The 22,046-nt window shown below is 44.5% G+C and overlaps 1 protein-coding gene across 5 annotated transcripts in view; it reads right to left on the reverse strand.

Moving 5' to 3' along the window:
- Positions 1 to 22,046, reverse strand: part of LOC138488071 (septin-4-like) — a 470,714-nt gene that overhangs the window by 185,164 nt on the left and 263,504 nt on the right. For 4 of the 5 annotated variants that reach the window (XM_069614798.1, XM_069614799.1, XM_069614797.1 and 1 more), the window contains exon 2: positions 12,757 to 13,101. The exons of the other annotated variant lie outside the window; for it this stretch is intronic. In XM_069614798.1, coding sequence (XP_069470899.1) covers positions 12,757 to 13,101 — 345 coding nt within the window. The remainder of the gene's footprint in view (positions 1 to 12,756; positions 13,102 to 22,046) is intronic. 5 annotated transcript variants of the gene reach the window in all.

Here is a 22,046-nt window from a genome sequence, read left to right on the forward strand (position 1 = left end):
AAATTTGCTCACAAAAGCACTGCCATTTGTGGAGTATTTCCACAGGCCTTATGACTAAGATTATTTGTGCCGAAAAAACATTTGTTAAACATGAATTACATGAATTACCCCTAAATTCTATTCGAGAATTTAACAGTGGTTGGCATCTCTTGTTAAAGTGCAATAGGCCTTCAGCCAAACCATAGTCTCTGAAATCAATTCTAATACAAAAGTCCCCTCACCGTAGATTCTAATACTTCATGTAATTTGCTCCTTTGTGATGAATAAACAGCCCATATCCAATGGATGCTCTTATTTAGGAGGGCATCACTGGGCTTGTGGTGGTTCGAGGCCAGCTTGGGGACCTCATGTAGGAAAAGTGACCCGCATGCCCATGATACCATGGGCCGTCTATTGACACATGACATACGGGGGCACAACCCATCCAAATTGTGGCCCATCCAGATATAATAGTAGCCCCGGGTAGCCTTAGGGTCTTAGGGCACAGGAAGTGCCACAAAAGGGGTTGGGGGACAGAGCAATAAGTATCCAAACTGTGGGGATGGTTAGCTGATTCTGTCTTGGGTAATTCCTTGTTACCCACTACTTTTGTTGGGTTACAAATGCTTGTTTCAGGATAATTTCCTAGCCCAGTGCCATACTGGGTGATACTAATGTTGTTTGGGCCTATTTCAAACACAGATGAACCAGCTTGCTCTATTTTATTTTGGTCCCTTCCCTCATGCCCCTGGCAAATCACTTGCCCCACCTTACACATGCCCCTACCCCTGCCAACCAGTTTGATCAAATGGAAGACTACATTTTTAAGAATTGAAATTTCAGCCAACACATTGCTACATTGACAAGCTCTGAATGCTGCCCTCCCCCCGCCCATCAGAATGATTTAATGTGAAGTTGCTCACAGGAGAGGGAAAAACCTGGTAGACCATTATCAGATGTAAGGTCACTAGATGACCCCACTAAAGCAACGTATGCCCCCTTTTCTGGCATTCCTCTATGTCCTGTCACGGGGATTTCATCACCTACATGTGTCCTATGAGAAAATACCTGCAAACAGCTAGGTGACTTAGACAGTTTTGTATGGCAAGTGAATGCTTCAGAGGCGGACATCTCAGGCTGCAATGTAGTCCCCCCACTGGGAGTTTTTAAATAGCAGGGGGGGGCTTAATTGCAGATGCTCTCCAACTCGGGTAGCTAGAGACCCAAGTGAATGTGGCAGCAGAGGGTACGAAACGTAAGGCAGCTGCTGGTGGTAAGAGTCCCAGGAGTCCCGGGATCAAGAGTCCCAGGGTCAAAAGTCACACAGTAAAGAGTCCCAGGGTCAAGAGTCCCAAGAGTCCAAGGATCAAGAGTCCTAGGATCAAGAGTCCCAGGGTCAAGAGTCCCAGGGTCAAAAGTCACACAGTAAAGAGTCCCAGGGTCAAGAGTCCCAGGAGTCCAAGGATCAAGAGTCCTAGGGTCAGAATCAATAACTCAAGCAAGGGTCGTCCTTGGAGGAGCGGTCATAGTCATTAGCGCAGTGGCTGCTTTTCCCAAGCCTTCAATAGGTAGCTCAGGACAACTGGCATTCTCAAGTTTGTTAAGAGCATTAATGTCTTGGGCAACAGTCCCCCTGCCCCACGGATCAAAACTCAGAGGGGTGCCAAAACGAGGCCAAAAAATTATTAATTTCACTGATGAAGGAATGAGCCTTTTCCGAGGGTGTAATAGAGATAGCTGGATTGGGCTCAGTAAGGTGGGCAGTTAACAATGAGTCTTTCCCTGGGATTTTCCTTCTCGCTGATAGAATTGACCTTAGTGGTACAGAAGCAAGTTCTGATGGTAAGCTTGCTGGAATGTCAGCTGTATGAAGGACCTCAAGGGTTAACATAGCCAATTGATTCACAGGGTGTCCTGTGGAGTCAGTTTTTAAGAAAATAAATGCAGCATGGGCTGAGGTCTGCTGGATCAAGTAACACAGCGTAAAATAAATAACGGATGGCATGCATAGGCTCTCACCTGGCTTCAGCGTGCCCTCGCTCCAGCCCACCAGCTCTACACCAGAGATTCCACTGGGGAATCCATCGGGCGCCAGGTCTGAAGATCAGCTGCTGGCTAACAGCCATTGTGAGAAGAGCTTTTCCTAGCAGCAGGCAAGCCGCCAGGGGAAGTCTTCCAGTGCGCCCAGTACTCCGCGTGCTGAGAATTTCCTGAATCCCTTAGCGGCATTAAAGGCCTCAGTCATTCAGGGCCTCATAGTAGCCCCCCTTTTGGCTGCCAAACACCGTACCCTTTCTCGCAGGTTTCCACTCCTGTGATGTTACAATGGCCACATTGGATGTATGCTCCAAGTTGCCCACCGGGCCCTGCACTAACCTGCCTACACTAAAATTCTCATTCCTTACACTCGAATGTACCATACAGATACCAGCTTAGTCTCATGTACATGACAACTGAATTGCCCTCTCAACAGAACCCTAGACCTCTTCAATTAATGTATAGGTTCCTGGTAAATGCATCATAGAACCATGAGCACTACGCGCTCTGGTCTGGACACAAATGCCTCAATGCTCTCGGCATAGATCCTCTAGAAAAATACCTGCATGCTGCGATCAGGGTACTTCCTGCCTGTAGGCATAAAGCTTCAACACAACAGCAGAGCTAGCTTACCTGTTCACTCTCTCACGTAAGTACCCCTTCCCTTTCAGACCCACCAGAGTGCCTGGAGACCATGAATAGGGCAGCTCTGCACAGTATAAATCCCAGTAATATAACATAACTTTTTTCCACTTTACAATTTAAGGAGCTATGGGAAGTTGGTCATAGCGATGGAGCAAACAAGCTAGCAAGCTAGCTAGTTTTGGTTTAATCTTCCTTGTCACCTCCTTTGCTTGAGGGACACACACTGGAGTGTGGGCCCGGCAGAGCTACCATGTCACCCCCCTGGTAGGGCAGAGGACGGGGACTGTTATCACGGCCAAGTGTCCGCAATGGCATCTCCTGTAGATATTCCTTCAAGCAGTGGCCCTGGAGGGAATCACTCAGAAGGAAACTTCGTAGCAGGAACTAGCTTATTAATTACCTGGACTGACACGCAAATCAACCCAGACATTACACACATCTTAGACAGCATTCACTATGTGTAACACAGAGCACAGAAACAACAATACAAGCACGGCCATCACATAGCGCCTTTCAAATACCATCCTGTTCATTTACTAGGAGGACGCACACACTATCCTCCTACAGCTCGCACATCTTACTCCTGAATTTGCTGTTTCAGCTGTGGTGCCATTTATCAGGAGCAGGGGAAGCAGAGAAAGAGCTTGATACACCGGACCCCTACAGGGTCTACATTCAACATATCACCCACTCCACTAACATCAATTACAGAGCTAAATCATCAGCCAGTCTTTTCAGACACAAAACATACTTCCAAAACAAAATCTGTTGGTCTAGTACTAATCTACCTTGCCTATGTATAACCCCACAGCAAACATACACAATAGGCGCCCACACTCACTCTGCACACAATATTCACAAGACTTCATCAGATGCACAATTACACATCATCTGACACAATTTGTCCTCAAAGACAGAGCATGTGCTCTAAGCAATCCAATATGCACTACTGTTAGGAAAACTTGCAAACCCCAAAGTCTCTGTTGACCTGCTGCAAGTGTGTCCCGAAACTGCCCGGCCAATCCAACCCCACCGATATACAACGCTACATGAGGGTATTCCTCTACTTCCGGATGGAAAACTACTGAACAAATAGAAATCTACCCAAGCACACCACTAAATTAACCACCATTCACTTGGCACGCTCATTCAGACATCAAATCCAATGCCTTAATCAGATGGCATTCCGAATCTCCTGCATAAGGTCCCACCACAAACACACAATAGTAAACTGCACATAAAATCCCCAAACAGCTGCTGCTCTATCGCATTTGCTCACATCTCCCTACACATGATTCCCTCAATCCTGGAGAGGACACCCAATGTACCCACAAGCTAGTTCCTGCAGCATTCCCAACCAGAGACGGCTGTCATTTCAATACTCCCACATACAACCCCACTGAAAAGGCAAATCTCCTCCAGCTATAATGCACTCAGAGACTTCCCTTGATGATGTTGAGGAAGATTGTAAGACTAGACACTGAACCTGGGATCTCCTTGAGGATACTCTTAAACCATCAGACACCATTCTACCAAGAATTGCAATCCGCCCTACCATAGATGATCCAATCACAATCAACCAATTAACCCTTATCCATCCACAACTCTATTGCATGCACACTACTCAAGGCATGCTCAAACCTGAAAACATGATTTATCCCCACACATAACACACCACATAGGCTTGTGGCAATAGATATCTGAACATATGTTCATATTGTTACAATGGACCATTCAACCATCTAATAAACACCAAGACAAAGGAATATAAATAATAGCACTTTTCTTCCAGGCATAGATAGATTCAATGTAAAATTACACTAGCACTTTGAGATCTACACTTCAGCAGACACAATAGCCTGCTGCACACACCAAGGTCTTGGCGAACAGTGTAAGACTGAATCCTCCCAGAAAGTTATGGGAGGTTCTCCCACAACCACCAGACAGTAACCTAACATTTAGGTGAACATTATGCACACATAACCATGCCTCTGACACTCTGAACAAAGGATGTAGGTGACAAGGCATAAGCACAAAAAATCTTGCAGACATCATGAAAGCACTCAGATTACTACACAGAATGACATTGGTGACTCTTTGCATCACCATTGACGCGCTGATTGCTCCTTGCTCCTTGCAGAATTGTGCACACTCTTCCACACGCACGCACCATAACCCACACGCTTCTAAATATAATACATGATGTACATCCTCACAGTCCCTATAGTATACTTAACACATTTTGCAACTACTGGCTGGCCACCACAGCAATATCTACAACTATCATACAGCAATCCGCTTATCAATCCAAGACAACAGTCAGAGCCAAGACAGTGTTTAAATAACAGTTGTGCGATATAAATGAGGCATAATGCAGCTCCATTTTCAGTGTTTCTATGCTCTACCTCTGAGGTTGAACAAAAAACGTACTGTTGCTCCAGTTCTCATCCAGGAGAATGGTACAGACTGGTCCAGGAAATACAAAGACAGGAAATTCCCCTTCTCTTACTCTAAGTTCTATTATTTGTCACTTGCCCCCATGGCACTGTAATTTCTCCAGAAACTTAAACATGTCTTGATTGCCTCCCTCTCTCTCTAGGTGGGTGGTCTTCAAACCGTGGGCCTTCCCCCCCCACCCTAAAGAGGGACCCAAAGAAGTCTGGGGGAGAGGGGCTCTTTAAAAAGGGATTATGGTCGCTGCGTTTAATAGGTAATACAAGCAATTATAGGTTGTGGAGAGTCCTGGAATTAATATTCCTACCCCACAGGGCCTCCCCCAATAAACATTTTTGAATAACGCTGCCCTAAGTAGACTCTTCATGGTTGTCTAGGCACTGTTTCTTTGCTAGGGCCGCATGAGTGAGGGGACCCCATTCCGCAGCTGGCAGAACATGAGCTTGGGGGCACAAGAAAGTGGAATCCTGCGGTCACAGGCTATGAATGGGCTTCGTACCTACTCCATCAAGATGGCCGGATCCAGGTTGTTCTACCATACCACCTACAGAGGAGATTTACAATGATGTTAGATCATGCCTGATTGGGCCAAAGAAACGCTTGACTAAAGCAGCATCATCAGTATCTTCTCAAGAGCGTGGGCATCAATGCCCATCACCTCTAATAAAATGGCCCATTCCTATGCATGACTGAAATTCTACTAGAACAGCAAGGTAGACATTTGGAGAACACCCCTCCACCCCTGTCTTCAAGCCACCTCTTTCAATGATGGCCATCATTGTGGTACTTCGATTCACAGTGACCATGATAGTGCTCTTGTGTCCAGTTATTACAGATAGTAGAACAAATTGTATGTGTCTCATCCGACTGGACATGAAGGTAACTTTAACTAGTGGTTCAGGGGGCCTGTAATTTGAGCTACATATTAAACCAGGCAAAGATTATGTTAAGCACAGACTTTAACCAAGCCATACGTAAGAAGAATCAAGCCTCGCACTAGAGCTCTCAGGGGTGAGTTGTGCCTTAAATAAAACCATTCTGGTGAGAGTCAAGCCTTAAACCAAGGGACTCTGGTGAGTGCTAGGCCTTAAGCCAAGACATTCTGGTGAGTGTTATGCCTTAAACCAAGATATCCCAGTGAGAACCGGATCTCAAAGCAGGACATTCTGAGAAGAAGTGTGCCTTAAACAATTACATTCAGGGAAGAGTCAAGAATTAAAGCAGAGCATTCTATGGAGAGTCATGCTTTAAACCAGGACATTGTAAGCAGAACAGTTCCATAAAGCAGGACATCCTGCAGAGAGTTGTGCCTTCAATCATGACATTCTGGGCAAAAGTCTCATATTAAACAAGAACATTTCATTGTGAATCCTCCCATAAACAAAGACATTCTGTGATGAGGTGTGCCTTAAACAAAGACATTGGGGGTCATTACGACCCAGGCGGTAAGTACGCCAACTTTACCACCATGGTGTAAACTACGTTTACACCATGGTGGATGGCGGATTTACCGCCCCATTCCAAGGTGAGTGGGGCGGTAAATCCCCATTTCCCATTTTACCCTTCCCCATTCCCATTTTTGCCCCATAGGGCATAATGGGAGTGGGGAAGGCGCTAATTACGCCACCATAAATTACGGTGGCGTAATTAGCACCAAGGCGGTTTAGCGCCATGGATGTTAACGGCTGCTAAAAGCAGCCGTTAAAATCGGAATCAGGCGTTAAGGGTTAACGACGGCGTTAACCCTTAACGCCTGAGTTGTAATGAGGCCCATTCAGTAGAGAGCTGTACCGCAAACCGGGATATTCTGGGGAGTTTTGCCTTAAATAGGAATATTCTGGGGAGAGTAATGACTTGCACCAGGACATTCTAGTCAGAATCTTGCCTTACATCAGTGAAGTCTGGAGAAAGGTGTGCTTGAAATTGGCATTCTGGGGAGTTAGGTCTTAAACTAGGATATTCTGGGGGGAATTGTGCTTTAAACCAATATATTCGAGGAATATTCGAGGAAGAATAGTCCCTTAAACTAAAAGATTCCAGGGATGCACTGTGTCTTAAACCAAAATATTCCAAGGAGAGTTGTGCCTTAATTCTCAGCATGCTGGGGGGAATTGTGCTTTAATCCAGTACATTATGGGAGGGTTTTATTCAAAGTAGGACTTTCTGGGGCATGTCATGCTTTCAACTAGGACATTCTATAGATGTTAATGTCTTGAAAAAGGATGTTCGGGGGAGTGTTGTTCCTTAATCCAGGACATTCTGACGACAGTCATGCCTTAAATCTGGACATTCTGGGTCGAATCTTGCCTAATAAAATGACATTTTGAGGGGGAGAAATGTGCTTTAAACAAGGATATTCTGCAGAGAGTAATGCTTTAAATCAGAATGTCCTGGTGAAAATCAGGTATTTAACAGGACATTTGCGGGTAGATATGCCTTAAACCTGAGTCTTTTTGGGAGAGTCATGCCTGAAACATGGACATCCTGGAGAGAATAGCGCTTCAAACTACAGCATTCAAACTTGAGCATTCTGGATAGCATGGTGCCTTAAACAAGGATATTCTGGGGGGTAAGTAATGCCTTAAATCAGGACATACTGGAGGGGGCCATGCTTTAATCCAAGATATTGTAGTGAGAATCATGCCTTAAAGCAGGGCGTTCTGAATAAAGGTGCACCTTAAACCAGAACATTCTAGGGAGAGAGGTTTTTAAACTACAACAGAGATTCAGCTCCAACCAGGAGATGCTGCTGCTAATCATGACATAAACCAAGACATTCTCGGTGAGTTGTGCCTTGAAATGGACATTCTTAGGCGAGTCATGCCTTAACACTGGAAATTATGGAGAGAATTGAGTTTTAAACCAGTAAATTCTAGGAAGAGTTGTGCCTTAAGGTAGGACATTGTGGAGATAATTGTGCCTTAATATAAGACATTTTGGGGGCTGAGGGTTGGTAATGCTTTAAACAAGAGTATTCTTGAGAGGTGTTTGCCTTAAAGAAGAGCATTTGAGTGTGCCATAAACCAAGACATTCTGAGTAGAGTTATGTCTTTTAACCTGAACATTCTGATCAGAATTGTGCTTTAAACCAAGACATTTTTTGTGGACATGTGTCCTTTAAACCAGGGCATTCTGGGGAGATCCATGCCCTAAACCAGGGCATTCCACCGTGATCAATGCTTAAACCCTTGCTTTATCAGGAGAGTTGGAGCTCAAGCCAGGACATTGTAATAAGAATCAGGCCTTGAGGCAAGACATTCTGGGATGTGTTCTTCCTTAAACCCAGATTTTCAAGGGAGAGTCCTGCATTCAATCTTGATGTTCTGGAAATAACTGTTTTTAAACAAGTACATTCTGAACCGCGTTGAGCCTTAAACTGGGACATTTAGAAAATAATTGGGCATTATCCAGGGACATTTTGAGTGAGTAATGCTTTAAACAACAATATTCTCATTCTAGAAAGGGTAATGCCTTAAACCAAGATACAGTGAGAATCATGTCATAAGCCAGAGCCTTTTGTGGAGAGTTTTACTTTGAACCAGGACATACTAGGAAGAGTCATCCCTTAAACTAGGACATTCTTGGGAAAACTATGTTTACACAGCAACATTCTGCAGAGAGATTCACCTCAAACCAGGACATGCAGTGTGAACATTCCATGAACCAAGACATTCTGGATTGAGATGTGCCTTACACCATGAAATGATGGGGAGAGCCTTGCCTTACAATAGGACAATCTGGCATTCTGGAGGAGTAATACTTTAAGCTATGGCATTCTGTAAAGAGCTATGCCTTAAGGAAGGCTGTTTGGGGGTGACATTCCCTAACTCAGAACATTCTAGGAGAGTCATGCCTTCGACCTGGACATTCCGGGGAGAATTATACCTTAAATCAAAACATTTTGTGGGAGAACTGTGGTTTACATAGGACATTTTGGGGTGATTCATGCATTAAACCATGACATCTAAGGCAGAGGAATGCTTAAACTATTACATTATGGGAAGAGTTATGCCTCAAAGCAGGACATTCTGGTGAGAATCGGGTCTTAAACTAAGACATTCTGTGGTGGGTTATGAATTTAAGTAGGATTTTCAGGCAATCTTCATGCATTAAAACTGAGCATTCTAGAAGGAACTGTACTTTAAACCAGGACATTTTTTGTAAATTTGACCCTTAAACTATGACATTCTGTGGAGAATTGTGCCTTAAACTAGGATATTCTGCAGGAAGTAATGCCTTTAACTAGGACATTCTGGTGAGAACAGTGCATCAAACCAAGAAAATTGACCTGACAAATGGCATGTCTTAAACTAGGTCATTTTGAAGACATTCTGGACTGAGCTATGCCTTGAACCAGGACATTCTGCAGGCAGTTATGCCCTACATTATGACATTCTGGTGAGATTCATGTATTTAATTAGGACATTCTGGGGAGAATTGTGCATCAAACCACATATTTTGGGTGTGTTGTGCCTTATACTCAGGCATTCTGCAGAGAGACTTGAGTTAAACTATGACATTCTGGAGTGAATCATGCTTTAAACCAAAACATTCAATGGATAGTTGCACCTTAAATCAGCATATACTGGTGAGAATTGTGCCTCAAACCTGAATTTTCTGGGGAAGGTCATGTCTTAGCCCGGGACATTTTGGAGAGAATTGTGCCTCAAAAAATCACATTCTGGAGAGAGTCATGCTTTGAACAAGAGCATTCCATTGAAAAACATGCTTTATACTAAGCAATTCTGTGGAGAACTATGCCTTGAACAAGGACATTCTGCAGACAGTCATGCTATAAATCTGGACATTCTGCGGAAGATCGTGCCTTAAACCACAACATTCTGAGGTGAGTAGTGGCTTAAATCAGGACATTTTAGATAGAATAATCTCTTAAAACAGGACATTCTGGGTAGATTTGGGCCTTAAAGCAGGTAATTATTGGGAGAGTCATGCCTAGTACATCTGACACCCTGCAACATCAATTTCTGTGAATAATGGTGGCAGAGGAATTCCTCATGTATGAGGAGGCACAGAAAGTCCCTGGTCATGCTACACACGAATGACAGTTCAGAGGTTTGCAAAATGATCATGAACGTGTGGTTTGCAGATCTGGCTGTGGTAAAGTCACATACCTGCAGAGTTGTCGCAGTTGTTAGGGTAGACCGTTTGATCTCCTCCAAAGAGGAGGATTGGCAGGTGTTAAGGAAACCCGCACAGAAAGACATTTCATCTCTTTATGCAAGCAGAAGGGCACCTCTCATTTTGCCCTTGGGAATTAATCTGTTCCATAGTGGTATTCATTAAAAATGTCTTTCAATTTACACCACAGTGGCCTCGGTGTGTGGGTAATCCCTGTTCCTCCAACATGCCCTGCTTTAATGCATGGTTCTCAATGTTACAATCCTTGCTTTAAGGTGTATACTCTAACTGATAGAATGGCCAGAGTTACTTTCAATGAAGGATATCAATTTATTTTAATTCCAGATGCCACTGCCACAGGCGCAATATTTGAGATCAGAAGAGCATTCCCCAAGCATAGGGTTATAACATTCTTTAAATCATTGAACAAGAGCAGATCCTTTTCCATAAGAGCTTGAGACATAATTTGTACTTTTTGAGTGCACTTGCATTTCTCCTGCTTCATGAGAGAAAGACAAATAATTTGCTGGGCATGAAGTGGAAATGCCATCTTCTCTACCATATGCACTTTCTTTGGCGGAGTTCGGCTGAATTATTTAGAAGTAATGCTAGCCATTCTTTCCATGGCTTTTTATTTTTTTACCAGTCCACATTCAATTCATGTGGATTCCAAATCTTCCAAAATGTGAAGTCCTTAGTTCCCTATATTTAAATATTTCAAGATTCTGAACTTTACGTAGGAGCTATGCTACTTGTGGAACTTGCTTTGTGGTCTACTGCATTATCTGTCTACAGAGGACTGTTATACAGAGGGCAAACATCTTGTACTGCAAAGGAATTCTAGACTGCACTTATGTTAGGCGTACACAATTAATGGACCTATTTTATAGCAGCCAGACATTTCTTTGAAATTGGACACAATGGTTCCCAAATCTGTTTTCAAATGTTAAAAACCATTACCCCCCTACCTCGAAGGGTAGGCAGGATACACAGATTGTATCAGAGAAGTGTCTGGTAGATTCAAGGGAATGAAGGAGATGGTGGGTCTGAACTGATGTCTATACATTTCTGTATGTATGATTCTGTGTCTGTATGCTAAAGTAGTGGACATCCTGAACTATTCTGACTTAAAGAGTCAAATAACATGATAGTACGTTTTCTTAATGCTATAATTGTTCACATTTCATGTTGTTTTAATTTATTATAATAATTTTGATTCCTTTTATGATATTATCTTGACTAATCAGGAACGCTGGTTTTGATTGTAAAATGTTACATAGAACAAAAAGGGGCTGTTATTAACCATATCTAAAAGACTAAAATAGACATTGCTGCATTCTCTACAATATGAAGGATAACCAGAATGATCACTTGAATTACTGGCCTAAATATTATGTTTCATGCTGATCTCGTGGGGTCTGGCTTGGATTAATCCCGTCTGGCTGCCAGACCGTGTTGACTGTGGACAGTGTGGTGTATGAAAAAAGGTGCAGGGCAGAGCTGTGGATGTCCTTTGAGGAGCCATGCTCTACACAGAGGGCGGAGCTTGCACAGACATCAACAGCCTTTTGTCTATATATATTTGATAAACTGATTTTGTTTAATATGTGTTTTTTACTATCTCGTTTGAATAGCTTAACTTTTGACTTTTGAGTAGTTTAATGTGAATAATTTTTCTTTTAAATAAAGAGTTTATAAGATTAAGTAAGATACATGAAACCATGAAATATTGTAGAAATACTATTCTAAGAGAGATACTATATGGTGTGAAATTGTGGGGATGTGGTATTTGTGTCTCTGCTCAAGAATTCAATGTTTTATTTCTTTGTTTCTACATTGAAAACCATTTAACTGATTCCCAAGATATTAACTATTATATGTTGCCTCCCACATCAGCATAACAATAAACATGGCGATGATACTGGACACAAGGCTATGAACCCGTTGGTAAATATGCGAAAGCTTTTATGAATAAAACTACAAAATCAGGACTCTAAAGGAACTACAAATTAGAAGGAAAATGTTTTCCATAGGGTTATGTAGCATCTAAGGAGAAGCTCACTATTCTCTGTTTCCAGTGTTGGGAGGGGATAACGTTGATATTAGGTGAAATCTTCTCAATGGAAAGTAGGATAAGAGTTTATGTAATTTTTTTCTCCTGAGGACAGGTTAGGTTTCCAAAACACGTTGAGCTGAATTTGAAAGCAGATCTAAATGTTTTTGTGTGTGTATATAATAATGAAGTGTGAAGTTCAGAAACCTCAGGTGTTCAGATGCAACAGATTGAGGATGACATTGAATACATATAAATTGAATGTGGATTAAGATTAAATCACAAGCCTTGGAAAGAACTGCTAAGAACTGTTTGAAATAATTCCGGTGAAATCGCCAAAGTAAGTGGAATTAAAAATTCTCCGCTATCCACCAGTAACACCAGTGGCAAAACTTTGAAGATGTCGAAATATTCCATAGAACATATTGCGAGCCGCAAATGAGGCTTACCTCTGACGAGGCGTAGGGATCAAGCTTGCCCCAAGGGCTTTTGGGCCGGTAAGGGCTCGGAGGTGCTGCATCCTGTGGTGGTGTCTGCTGGTACCAATCTGTTGGCAGCACGGCAGAGGGGTCTGGAGGATAATCACAGGTATCCTGCACATCCGCGATGCTCTCGACGATGTGTGTTAAGAAAGCCGGCTCGACCTGTCTTGTAATGGGCTGCTTCTGGATTTCCTCCTGCTCCACCTCTAACACTTGCTTTATCTTTGGGCACTTGCAAGTCTCCTTGGAGAAGTCCTGGATGATCCGCGCCAGCTCTGTGTCCTGAGAGCCATCGGTCAAGAAGTGCCTTATCTAGTCAGAGAAGAGGAAGAGGGTGTGCAGTGAGGACGGGTCGATACACAAAAAAGACATCCACACGCACACACCAATACATACTGAGCAGAGCAAGCAAAGGAGGACATGATAAACAAACCACAGAGGAAATCCATGCAGGATGTCTTATCCAATAAAGGCACAACGCTTCAATAAAACTACATTCCACCAACTGGCTTTACCGCATGATACTATGTAATGATTTCAGTGATGCCCCAGGTGCGAGAACTGAGGTGCTGTCTTTCATAATGCATTAAGCTCATGAATGTCTCCAAAGGAGTTTCTTCTCCTTGGATTTTCCCAGATGAGGAGTTCTCACAGAATTCATGTGAGCTTCTCTGCATATATGCAGGCGAGGCAGGAACAGCCTGTACAACCTGAGAAGAATGTAAAGAAGGCTGTAGACAGGATTGAACCATCTCACAGAAAACAGCCTAGTGCTGTATTGCTGCTTCGCATGTTCCATTTTACCTATCCCTGGTGTGGAACAGGTGTCTGTGCAATAGCTGGGAAATCAGGGCAGTTTGAGAGTGTCTGCTAATCTGTACATGCATGCCCCAATGTACATACAAAACACTCATCTGCCGACCTGTGTCCTGCTGTAGCAGGCTCAAGCCAGTCTATTGGGTATAGGGCAGTGTGTGGACTGGTTGCGCGCCTAAATGTGCCCCACCTCAACCAGTGTGCCACTAAAATTACTAAGTTAAGAGTCATCAATGTGGGAAATATTGATTTGGTTCACAGGCCTATTTTAAGAATGACCGTGCACACGGCATATCAAAATATGGTGAGATATCTGCTAACGTATGTGCACTATGAGATAATATACTAACTTGGTAACTTTCTGCTAATCGGTATGTTTAATAACATATAACATGGACTTTATTTAAAGCTGTGTGTCTCCTAGCATAGCATATATCTTGGGCAGTTTACAAATCGGTGGGTCCCGCAATAGATCTCACATTTTATTTTTAAGCCAGCCGCAGTGAAAACCTGCATGTCCCATAGCACATTAAATAGGTTGGGCAGCCTGCCAATCCTTGTAATTACTGATGTACTTAAATATATATACTTGTCTGTATCCTGGGGCTCTGTAACATGTCTGCATCATAACATATTATGAAGCTGGCAGTTTGGTAACAGTGTGCTTGACTAACACAGTATAATAAAGTTTGGGTAGGATGCTAACCTTTCTGTTCGAACACAATGCAATGTGCTGCAATATCAATTTCTTCCTCAACATAGCAATTCATTGTTTACAAACTGAGCACAACCCATACCAAAGCCAGAAACATTTGATATTTAAAGACATTTTAATAACAATGTAAACCATTAGCGCATCATGATAGGTACAAACATTATTTATCATCTAACCATCCTTTCACTTGACGCAGGGATCCGACATGCTCCTTAGGTGATCTTTGAAATTATGCACAATTCATGTTCATGGGTAGTGGTGAAAATCTAAAGGATGATTGGTAGTTCTCATGCCTCACTTTGGTAATGAGTGTAATAGCCAAGCCAGCCTACTTTGAGTGTCTGTGATGCAATCATGCACATCCTTTACACGAATCTGAGCATCTCCCAGCTAGATGTACGTAACAGATCTTCTTGAATCTTGCTAAATCTGGACTACTGCACATAAAACTACAAATCCCAGACCTCCAAGACCTATTTCTGGACATCCCAGACCCTGAGTAAGAGCATGATCCAGGGAGCCTTTGAGCTGGATACTTATGACCACCTTCCGCTGTTGACCATAGCTGATGGATATCTCCAATCCTGAGCGGATTCTTATGAAAACCTCTAAAGCCATGTCCGTTTAATACAGATCACTTGGCCTTTGATTTCCATCTTCATCGACCACGACCCGGATGCTGATTAGCTACAGTTTGTTTCCTTTTAAAACTTGGTCTCTGGTATCCTAAAGTCCAAGCTGGGCTTAGTGCAAAATGCTGCAAGTGGGATCCACCTTCAATTTTGTGCACATTTCTGAAATTCAGAATTCTTACTTCTTTTCTAGCAGCGTCTTTTGGGTAGTGCTGCCTTTGTCCGCCTCTGCTTCTAAGTCAAACCCCTTCCCAAGATATGCTGGAAACTGGAAGGGGTAGCAGGCAAAACCTTTGCCTTTAATAGCCTGCATTGATGCTGCTCTTTTTACCAACTGTATTACTTACACAGTGTTTGCATATTTTCTTGTAAATTCGCAGATCTCCACTGATCTTGTGTCTAGGTCCACACGATATAACTACTTTTAATAAGAAAATAAATAAATGCCAGTAGATTAAAAGCCCACTGCCAGGGAAAGGACTGGCAACTTTTGTCCTGGGGGTACCAGTATAATATTCTGGTGCATTGCGCAATGCAGTGGCCCAGGCCCGCAAGGTTGCAGCCCCAAGCTTTCAGAGCGGGTAAACTACCTACTTGCTTTACATTGGGGTTATGGAACAAGACAGTGGAAACGTGGCTTCTTACTGCTTCAGTCTCGTCCCGATTCTAAGTCTGCTTTCAAATTTGCACGCTATTTGCAATCCACTTGGAAAAGCAGACTTTTACTTCTTGCATTGATTTCATAAAGTTTAATTGATTTAACAAATGTTCTGGGTTCTGTGTGTTATATGTTATATTTACAGGCACTATGGGGCAATGAAATGTTTTCTACTGACTTACCCCTTGTAAGCGACGAATACTTTTATGCATCCAGGACTTCTGCTGTATTTATTGCATTGTTTTCTGATAATTCCATTCTCCTTGGTCACATGTAGACAGTAGACCATCTTGATTTGCCATTCCGCCTCTGCCGAGGCACGGCAAGAAGCCGTGGTTGAGCTGTTGCTGGTAATTGTGGCTATGGGGTCTGCAGTTGGACAATTTGGAGCAAAAGACACAGAGGGCACTTGGTTTTCATTATGCTCCCTAGTTGCACTTTATTGGAAAGTTGGCTGCATATTTCAATTCATGAAGCAGAGGGAACTGTGAGGCGAGCCCACCTGGCATCTGGGTTTGGAGATGGAGCAAGAGTGACCTAGTATATTCATGTGTGCTTTCAAGGAAGGTCGATTATGTGTATGGGTGTGTGTCTGTCTGTGTGTCTGTGTCTCTGTATGTGTTTGTTTCAGTTTCTGTGAGTGTGGAGATGTGTTTCAGTGTATGTGTGACTGTGTAAAGTAAAGGGTGGAAGAATGTACCTGTGTTCATGTGACCTTTTATCTATACATTTGAATCTGTTGTTGATTTGTATGTGTGTCTTTTGTTGCTAAATAATAGTAATCTTGAAAAGACAATGATAAACATTCACAGACTTAGGGAGTCATTCAGATTTGGGTGGGAAAGGTAAGATCAGCGGTATTTGGCTAATATCGCCGATTTTACCACAAAGCCAATTTAGGGTTTGATTAAACAACGCCAGCAGTATTCTGCAGTATTTTAGGCAGACTTGCTGCACAAAATTCACCTTAGAGGTGAGGGTAAAAAACCACATTGGGCACAATTGTTTGAAAACCTTTTTTGCTGAACAGAAGGAAAGAACATGTGCTTCGGTTTACCACCGTGAAACAGTGTTTCCAAAGGGCCATGTTACTGAGTTGAAAGTATAGGCGTCTCTGATGCTCCCTTCTTGCCACCTTAGTCATGTGATGCCTTAAAGTGAAAAAATGACCCTTTTGTGCATACAAAAATGAACAGTCGTGGTATGAGCCAGTACTGTACACAATCCATTTCCACCGTCACATAGAAGGTGAAAACGTCTGAACATTTCTGGAAAAATAACACCTTTCTATGTTGGCACCGATGGAGGTGGTATTTCTGAAGTACATCAGGAGGTGTTCCAGAAATACCACTCCACCAGTGATAAACTCTGAATTGGGTGGATTTTCAGAAAAACTACCGGTGGAGGTGGTAAACTTTCCCCATGAAAAATATCCATGCGTTGGGGGTGCTAGCGAGCCCAAGAAAGTTGGGAAGCTCTGTAACGTGAGGTTAGGCACGGCCGGAATGGGGCCGCGATAACATGGCGTGAGGCTGTGGAATTTCTTCAGGACACAGATCCAACTACAGTGCCGCATCGGGCAAGAAATTAGATCGAATGCCCACTCCAGACCGGAGATCTCAGCGGTGGTGTGTACCACCGAGCATTGCCGACAGGCGAGATGGCAGGAAGGAGTGCATTCGGTGTGCATTCGGTGTGCATGCTGAGTGTGCTGGCATTGAGGCGCCACAACACTAAGGGTTGCTCTCTCCTGGCCACTCAGTGAGAATTGGGACCCATTCCGCATGGCACACTAGCCGCAGCACTGACTTCGAAGCCACTGTCTCGACTGGGGGCTAAGGTGCTGAGGCCTGCAGAAATACATCTTTCGCTTGGAGCACTGTGAAACGAATGTGTCCACTGCGTGCTTCTGCACCTGGATGGCATTGCGCTGCACCGGGACACAGTATGGCAGAATTTGGACCTGAATGCTATTTTGCAGACACTGCAGAGAACGGAGGGAATTTAGTTGCAGGCAGCCCACCAGGAGCTTCTACATATCGTGACCAGTCGGGTTAAGGAGGAGGTGAGCGTGGGTACTGGAGAACACTGCGTTCTCGTGAAGACCCCCATTTTATGGCTTTCTCACCCTCTGTTGCTGTGGGGGTTTGTGGAGGATAGGTGGAGGCCCTCCGTTAGAAAGTGGTAGCGGGAAATGGCACCAGGAAAGGGAAAGAAGAACAACACTGTGGAGCATGCTGACTTTTTCGCACCCCCTAGGGGGCAATCCCAGGTTCCTGTCATGATGGCACTAGGGTGAATAGAGCAGTCGATGTCTAGTTTGGAAGGCAAACTGGATAAATTAACAGAGAAAGTTGCCCAGTTAGAAACAAAATCTTCCACACTAGAGCAGAAGACCACTGAGCTGGACAAGCAATCAGCGCAAAGGCTCCCTATGGTTGAGAACATTTGCCATGAAAAGGAAGCGGTGGTGAAAGGTAGTAGGGCGACGGATAACAGACTTGAACTGCTGGAGAATGCGATGCATGGCTCGCAATTGCGCATAATTGGCTTCCCAAGGGGTGCAGAAGGTGATGATCCAATAGGCTGTGGCTCGACATGGCTCCCAGTGCAGCTGGATCTTGACGTGGAAGATGACCCTATATTTGTCGACAAATGCTATAGGCTCAGGTCAGCTGGATCTAAAGCGAAGCAATTGCCTAAACTGCTGGTGTGCCTGAGTGACTCCAGCGACAGGGATAGGATCCTGAAGGCATCAGCGGCCAAAAAGACAGTGGAATTTCAAAACAACATGATCCATCCTTTTCCTGGTCTCTCCTCATCCACCGAAAAGAAAAGCTCTGAACGTCACAAAGAAAGCCTTTTTGGAACGCGGGATAAAAGTGGGTATGCTCCATCTCACCAATCTCAGTCCACCCCTGCCCACTGCTCTTCTAACCATGGCTATATGGAGAGTAAAGGGTAACCTGGATCAAATGTATAAGCACTGAAGCAGATCCACTAGGCAAATATCAGCAAGGGACTGGTGTATATCACACTAGAGCAGGTGAGTGGCTGGGATCATTTAGAAATTGTTAATGTCATAGAGACAAATACCTTCCTGCACTGCTCTTTAGCACATGGCCTGATTTGTAGTGCAGCTTCACTGGTTGTTAAACATGTGGGATTTGATGGGGGGCATGAACTTGTGGGGTTCCTCATTATCATGTGAAGAGAGTTGAAATTGAGCTTGATAAACGAGATACCCAATGGCCGAATATTCTGTCCCCTCATCGTGTGGACCATCTGAAAGACTTGGCATTAAAGTTCATTTTGACTGATGATCATAAGAGCATGCCGTGTACATAAAGGTGGATCTTGTTCTGAGATCCAAACAAAGCAGCGATTTATTTGGATAAACAATTGAACTGTGCCTAATGTATTTTGTTTGTTGATGTGCTGGAAGAAGCACACCCCCACAAAGTCTATATGGAGTCAGATTTAGACTGCTGAATTAGCAAAGTAAATAAATGGGCCCTCATTACGACCCTGGCGGAAAGGGGAAAACGATGGCGGAAATGCAATACCGCCATCGAAAAGCGCTCGGTGCGACTATGACCCGTCACCGCAAAGTACGAAGCCATTAGCGACACCGTAGTGAACGCCAACGCTAACTGCACTAAGCACGCGCGCGCGCACCATGCCAAACCGCAAACACCACCATGGTGCAACGGTACGGCAATTCCGACCCTAGCGGACATGTACCTAACGCCATCAGGCATGGCGGAATGGACCATTCCGCCATGGCTAGAAATACGGCATCGTGAACCAACCGTAAATGGCCCACTGAGTGCCTGTACTCCACTCCCTGGCCACATTGCACAACTCCTGGCAGGCGCAATGTACTCACACCATGCAACCAGTGAAATCTACAATTCACCCATGCATGCCAACGTAGAAATGCATGCAGGTGTTCGAAGCGCCCCGTGAGTGGGCATCCATGTACGGCATTTCACCATAGCCGTACTGATGCAGCACAGGCATGTGAAGGTACAAGACATCAAAATGGAAATCAAGAACACATGACACAAAACAACAGTAGTCCCCCATCGCTTGCCACCAGCGCAAGGCAACATCCAAAACAGCATCCTGAGGGGGATTGCACCAGACCTGTACTCTTGCCAGTAAACAAACCAACCATCAGCAGAAGCATGTACCACACAAGTTGGCAGAGTGACTGAGCAGCCAGGCACATCCCAAGAGGGGCCGATGGGAGCTGCAGGGCACAGATGGCATGAATACAGAAGCTATTCCAATGGACATGACCCCAGTCCCCCTCCAACAAACGCACGCAAACACAGGCACCTGTGACCAGCCACATTCTGAACATCCCATCATACCATCAATCGACCTGGCTGACAGGCACCAGTCGGCCAAAAGCCAATCCCCCGCCCCTGAACAGCACATCATGTAAACAGTCACAATGGCAGCCCCTATCCGTGACCACACTGTGCTACGTAGGCAAAAGCGGCCAGTACTGTACCACACAACTCAACTCAGAAGGCGGAACACAATGCAGATCATCTCGCAATACATACCGCCACAAATCGAAAATCGCCACATCACCTGCAAAGAATAACGCAACATGCCAAATATCGGAATACAATTTAAATGCACATCCAAATGACAAAGGCCTCACAGCAATTTGTAAAATAACACCAAAACATCCATCATCACCGAGGGCTGCATCTGCAATAATTGACCAGCTTCCACTTGTGTGACGCCCTGTACCATCATGGCACACAGGGCCAACATCAACGTTCCAAAAGGCAACATGGAAGCGGCAAGAACCGCAGGTCCGTCCCATGAGGCAGGCACTAGTCCAGCTGAAAGGCCGAAATGTTGCACCTAGCCACCAGAACAGCGTAAGGGCATGTGGCCCATTGGCGATCGTCCCATAAGATCGTAATGCTGCTCCACTGATTCACCCGAAGCTGCAGGTGTCGAGAGTAAAAACCATCTGGAGGAGTGGCGTACAGATGGCATCTGCAATAGGGCAGGAGATACCTGTCACCAAAATGAAACACAAATTAACCGATTGCACTACATGACACATGATGCATCACTATCTTCATTCAACACACCAAATCCACACCCATATGCATGCTAGGCCACTCCAAAGGAATATACACACCCCTAAATCAGTATCGATACATAACGAAACCAATCGAGGTTAATACACCATTGGCAACGTCGGTTACTGTGCATGCGTCCGTCAAGATAGAACCCATGACATGGGATTAGTAACGTGCCTAGACACAAGTGTATGAAGGCGCGTCGAGACAGGGAGGATCCGACAAGGGCAGATAGACGTAAGTCCCACTATGGCAGCCTTGCATCACATAGCGCAGGGGAAGGGGATTGAATCAAAAAACACATGTACATGGCAGACCCTAAATGGAATCATCTGTCCATGCATCCATTCATCATTCCCTCATCCCGCAATGAAAACGCATGAACATTCACTCACATAATATGTGAAACTTCCATCGCGTCTGTGCGTAATGCAGTCTGCAAAAACCACTGTGCTCCTGGCCGGATCTGTAGTGTCGTGAAGCTAGATGGACTTGGGAACGTCCTGCCTTATCGTCCACTACGCTATTGCGCATCCCATTCAATTCATGTCATTCATTGCTTGCTCGTTATGGGCCCTGTCCCAAGGACATTCAACAATAGAACGTTACATTTCCAGGCAGACCTGTGGGCGTCTCCTCACCGCTACTTCGCAACCAAAAATCCTGGCCTTCGAATTCCACACTTGCAACATTACGTCGAAAAGGCTTCTGTGAACGCTTGCATTCACAATTACATCAATGTAGTGCGGCTGTGTGTCATAATGCTAACTGGCTGCAATCACAAATGGGACGCCACGCCCGTCGGTGAAGTACGATACTGTGCTGCATGAGGGTCGGCCATCGATCGAGCCCTACATACCACTGACTCTTCACAGGTATGTAAGCGGCTGCAATCATAGCATGTGTAACAATGGGAGCATAGCATGAAAATCAGTCAAAGTACATCACACTGCCATCGGGATTTGATACATGATTCCAACCCCAAGATGCCATGCGGCCAAATGCAGCCTTACGTGCGGGACGTGCTCGGCCAGAAGGGATTGCATCTGCCACAGATTCATTCAATCAGCACAGGTGGAGGCCATACAGGCCGACAGCACATATATAGCAGACCCAAACCCCTCCCACAACCACTCCCACTCCAAAATGCTACCGGCAGGACTAGCGATGTTGGGCCTGGGGCACCAGATAGCACTGCAAGTGCTACAACTACAAGAAGACGACGAACAACAACAGGTACAACAACCGGGCGCACAGGGGAGACGGAGGAGAAGGAGGAGGAGGAGGGCAAGGCAGGGTCAGCAAGGCCCACAAGCACTGCC

This window comes from Ambystoma mexicanum, chromosome 9, assembly GCF_040938575.1.
Source record: "Ambystoma mexicanum isolate Mex_15411 chromosome 9, UKY_AmexF1_1, whole genome shotgun sequence".
Taxonomy (NCBI): domain Eukaryota; kingdom Metazoa; phylum Chordata; class Amphibia; order Caudata; family Ambystomatidae; genus Ambystoma; species Ambystoma mexicanum.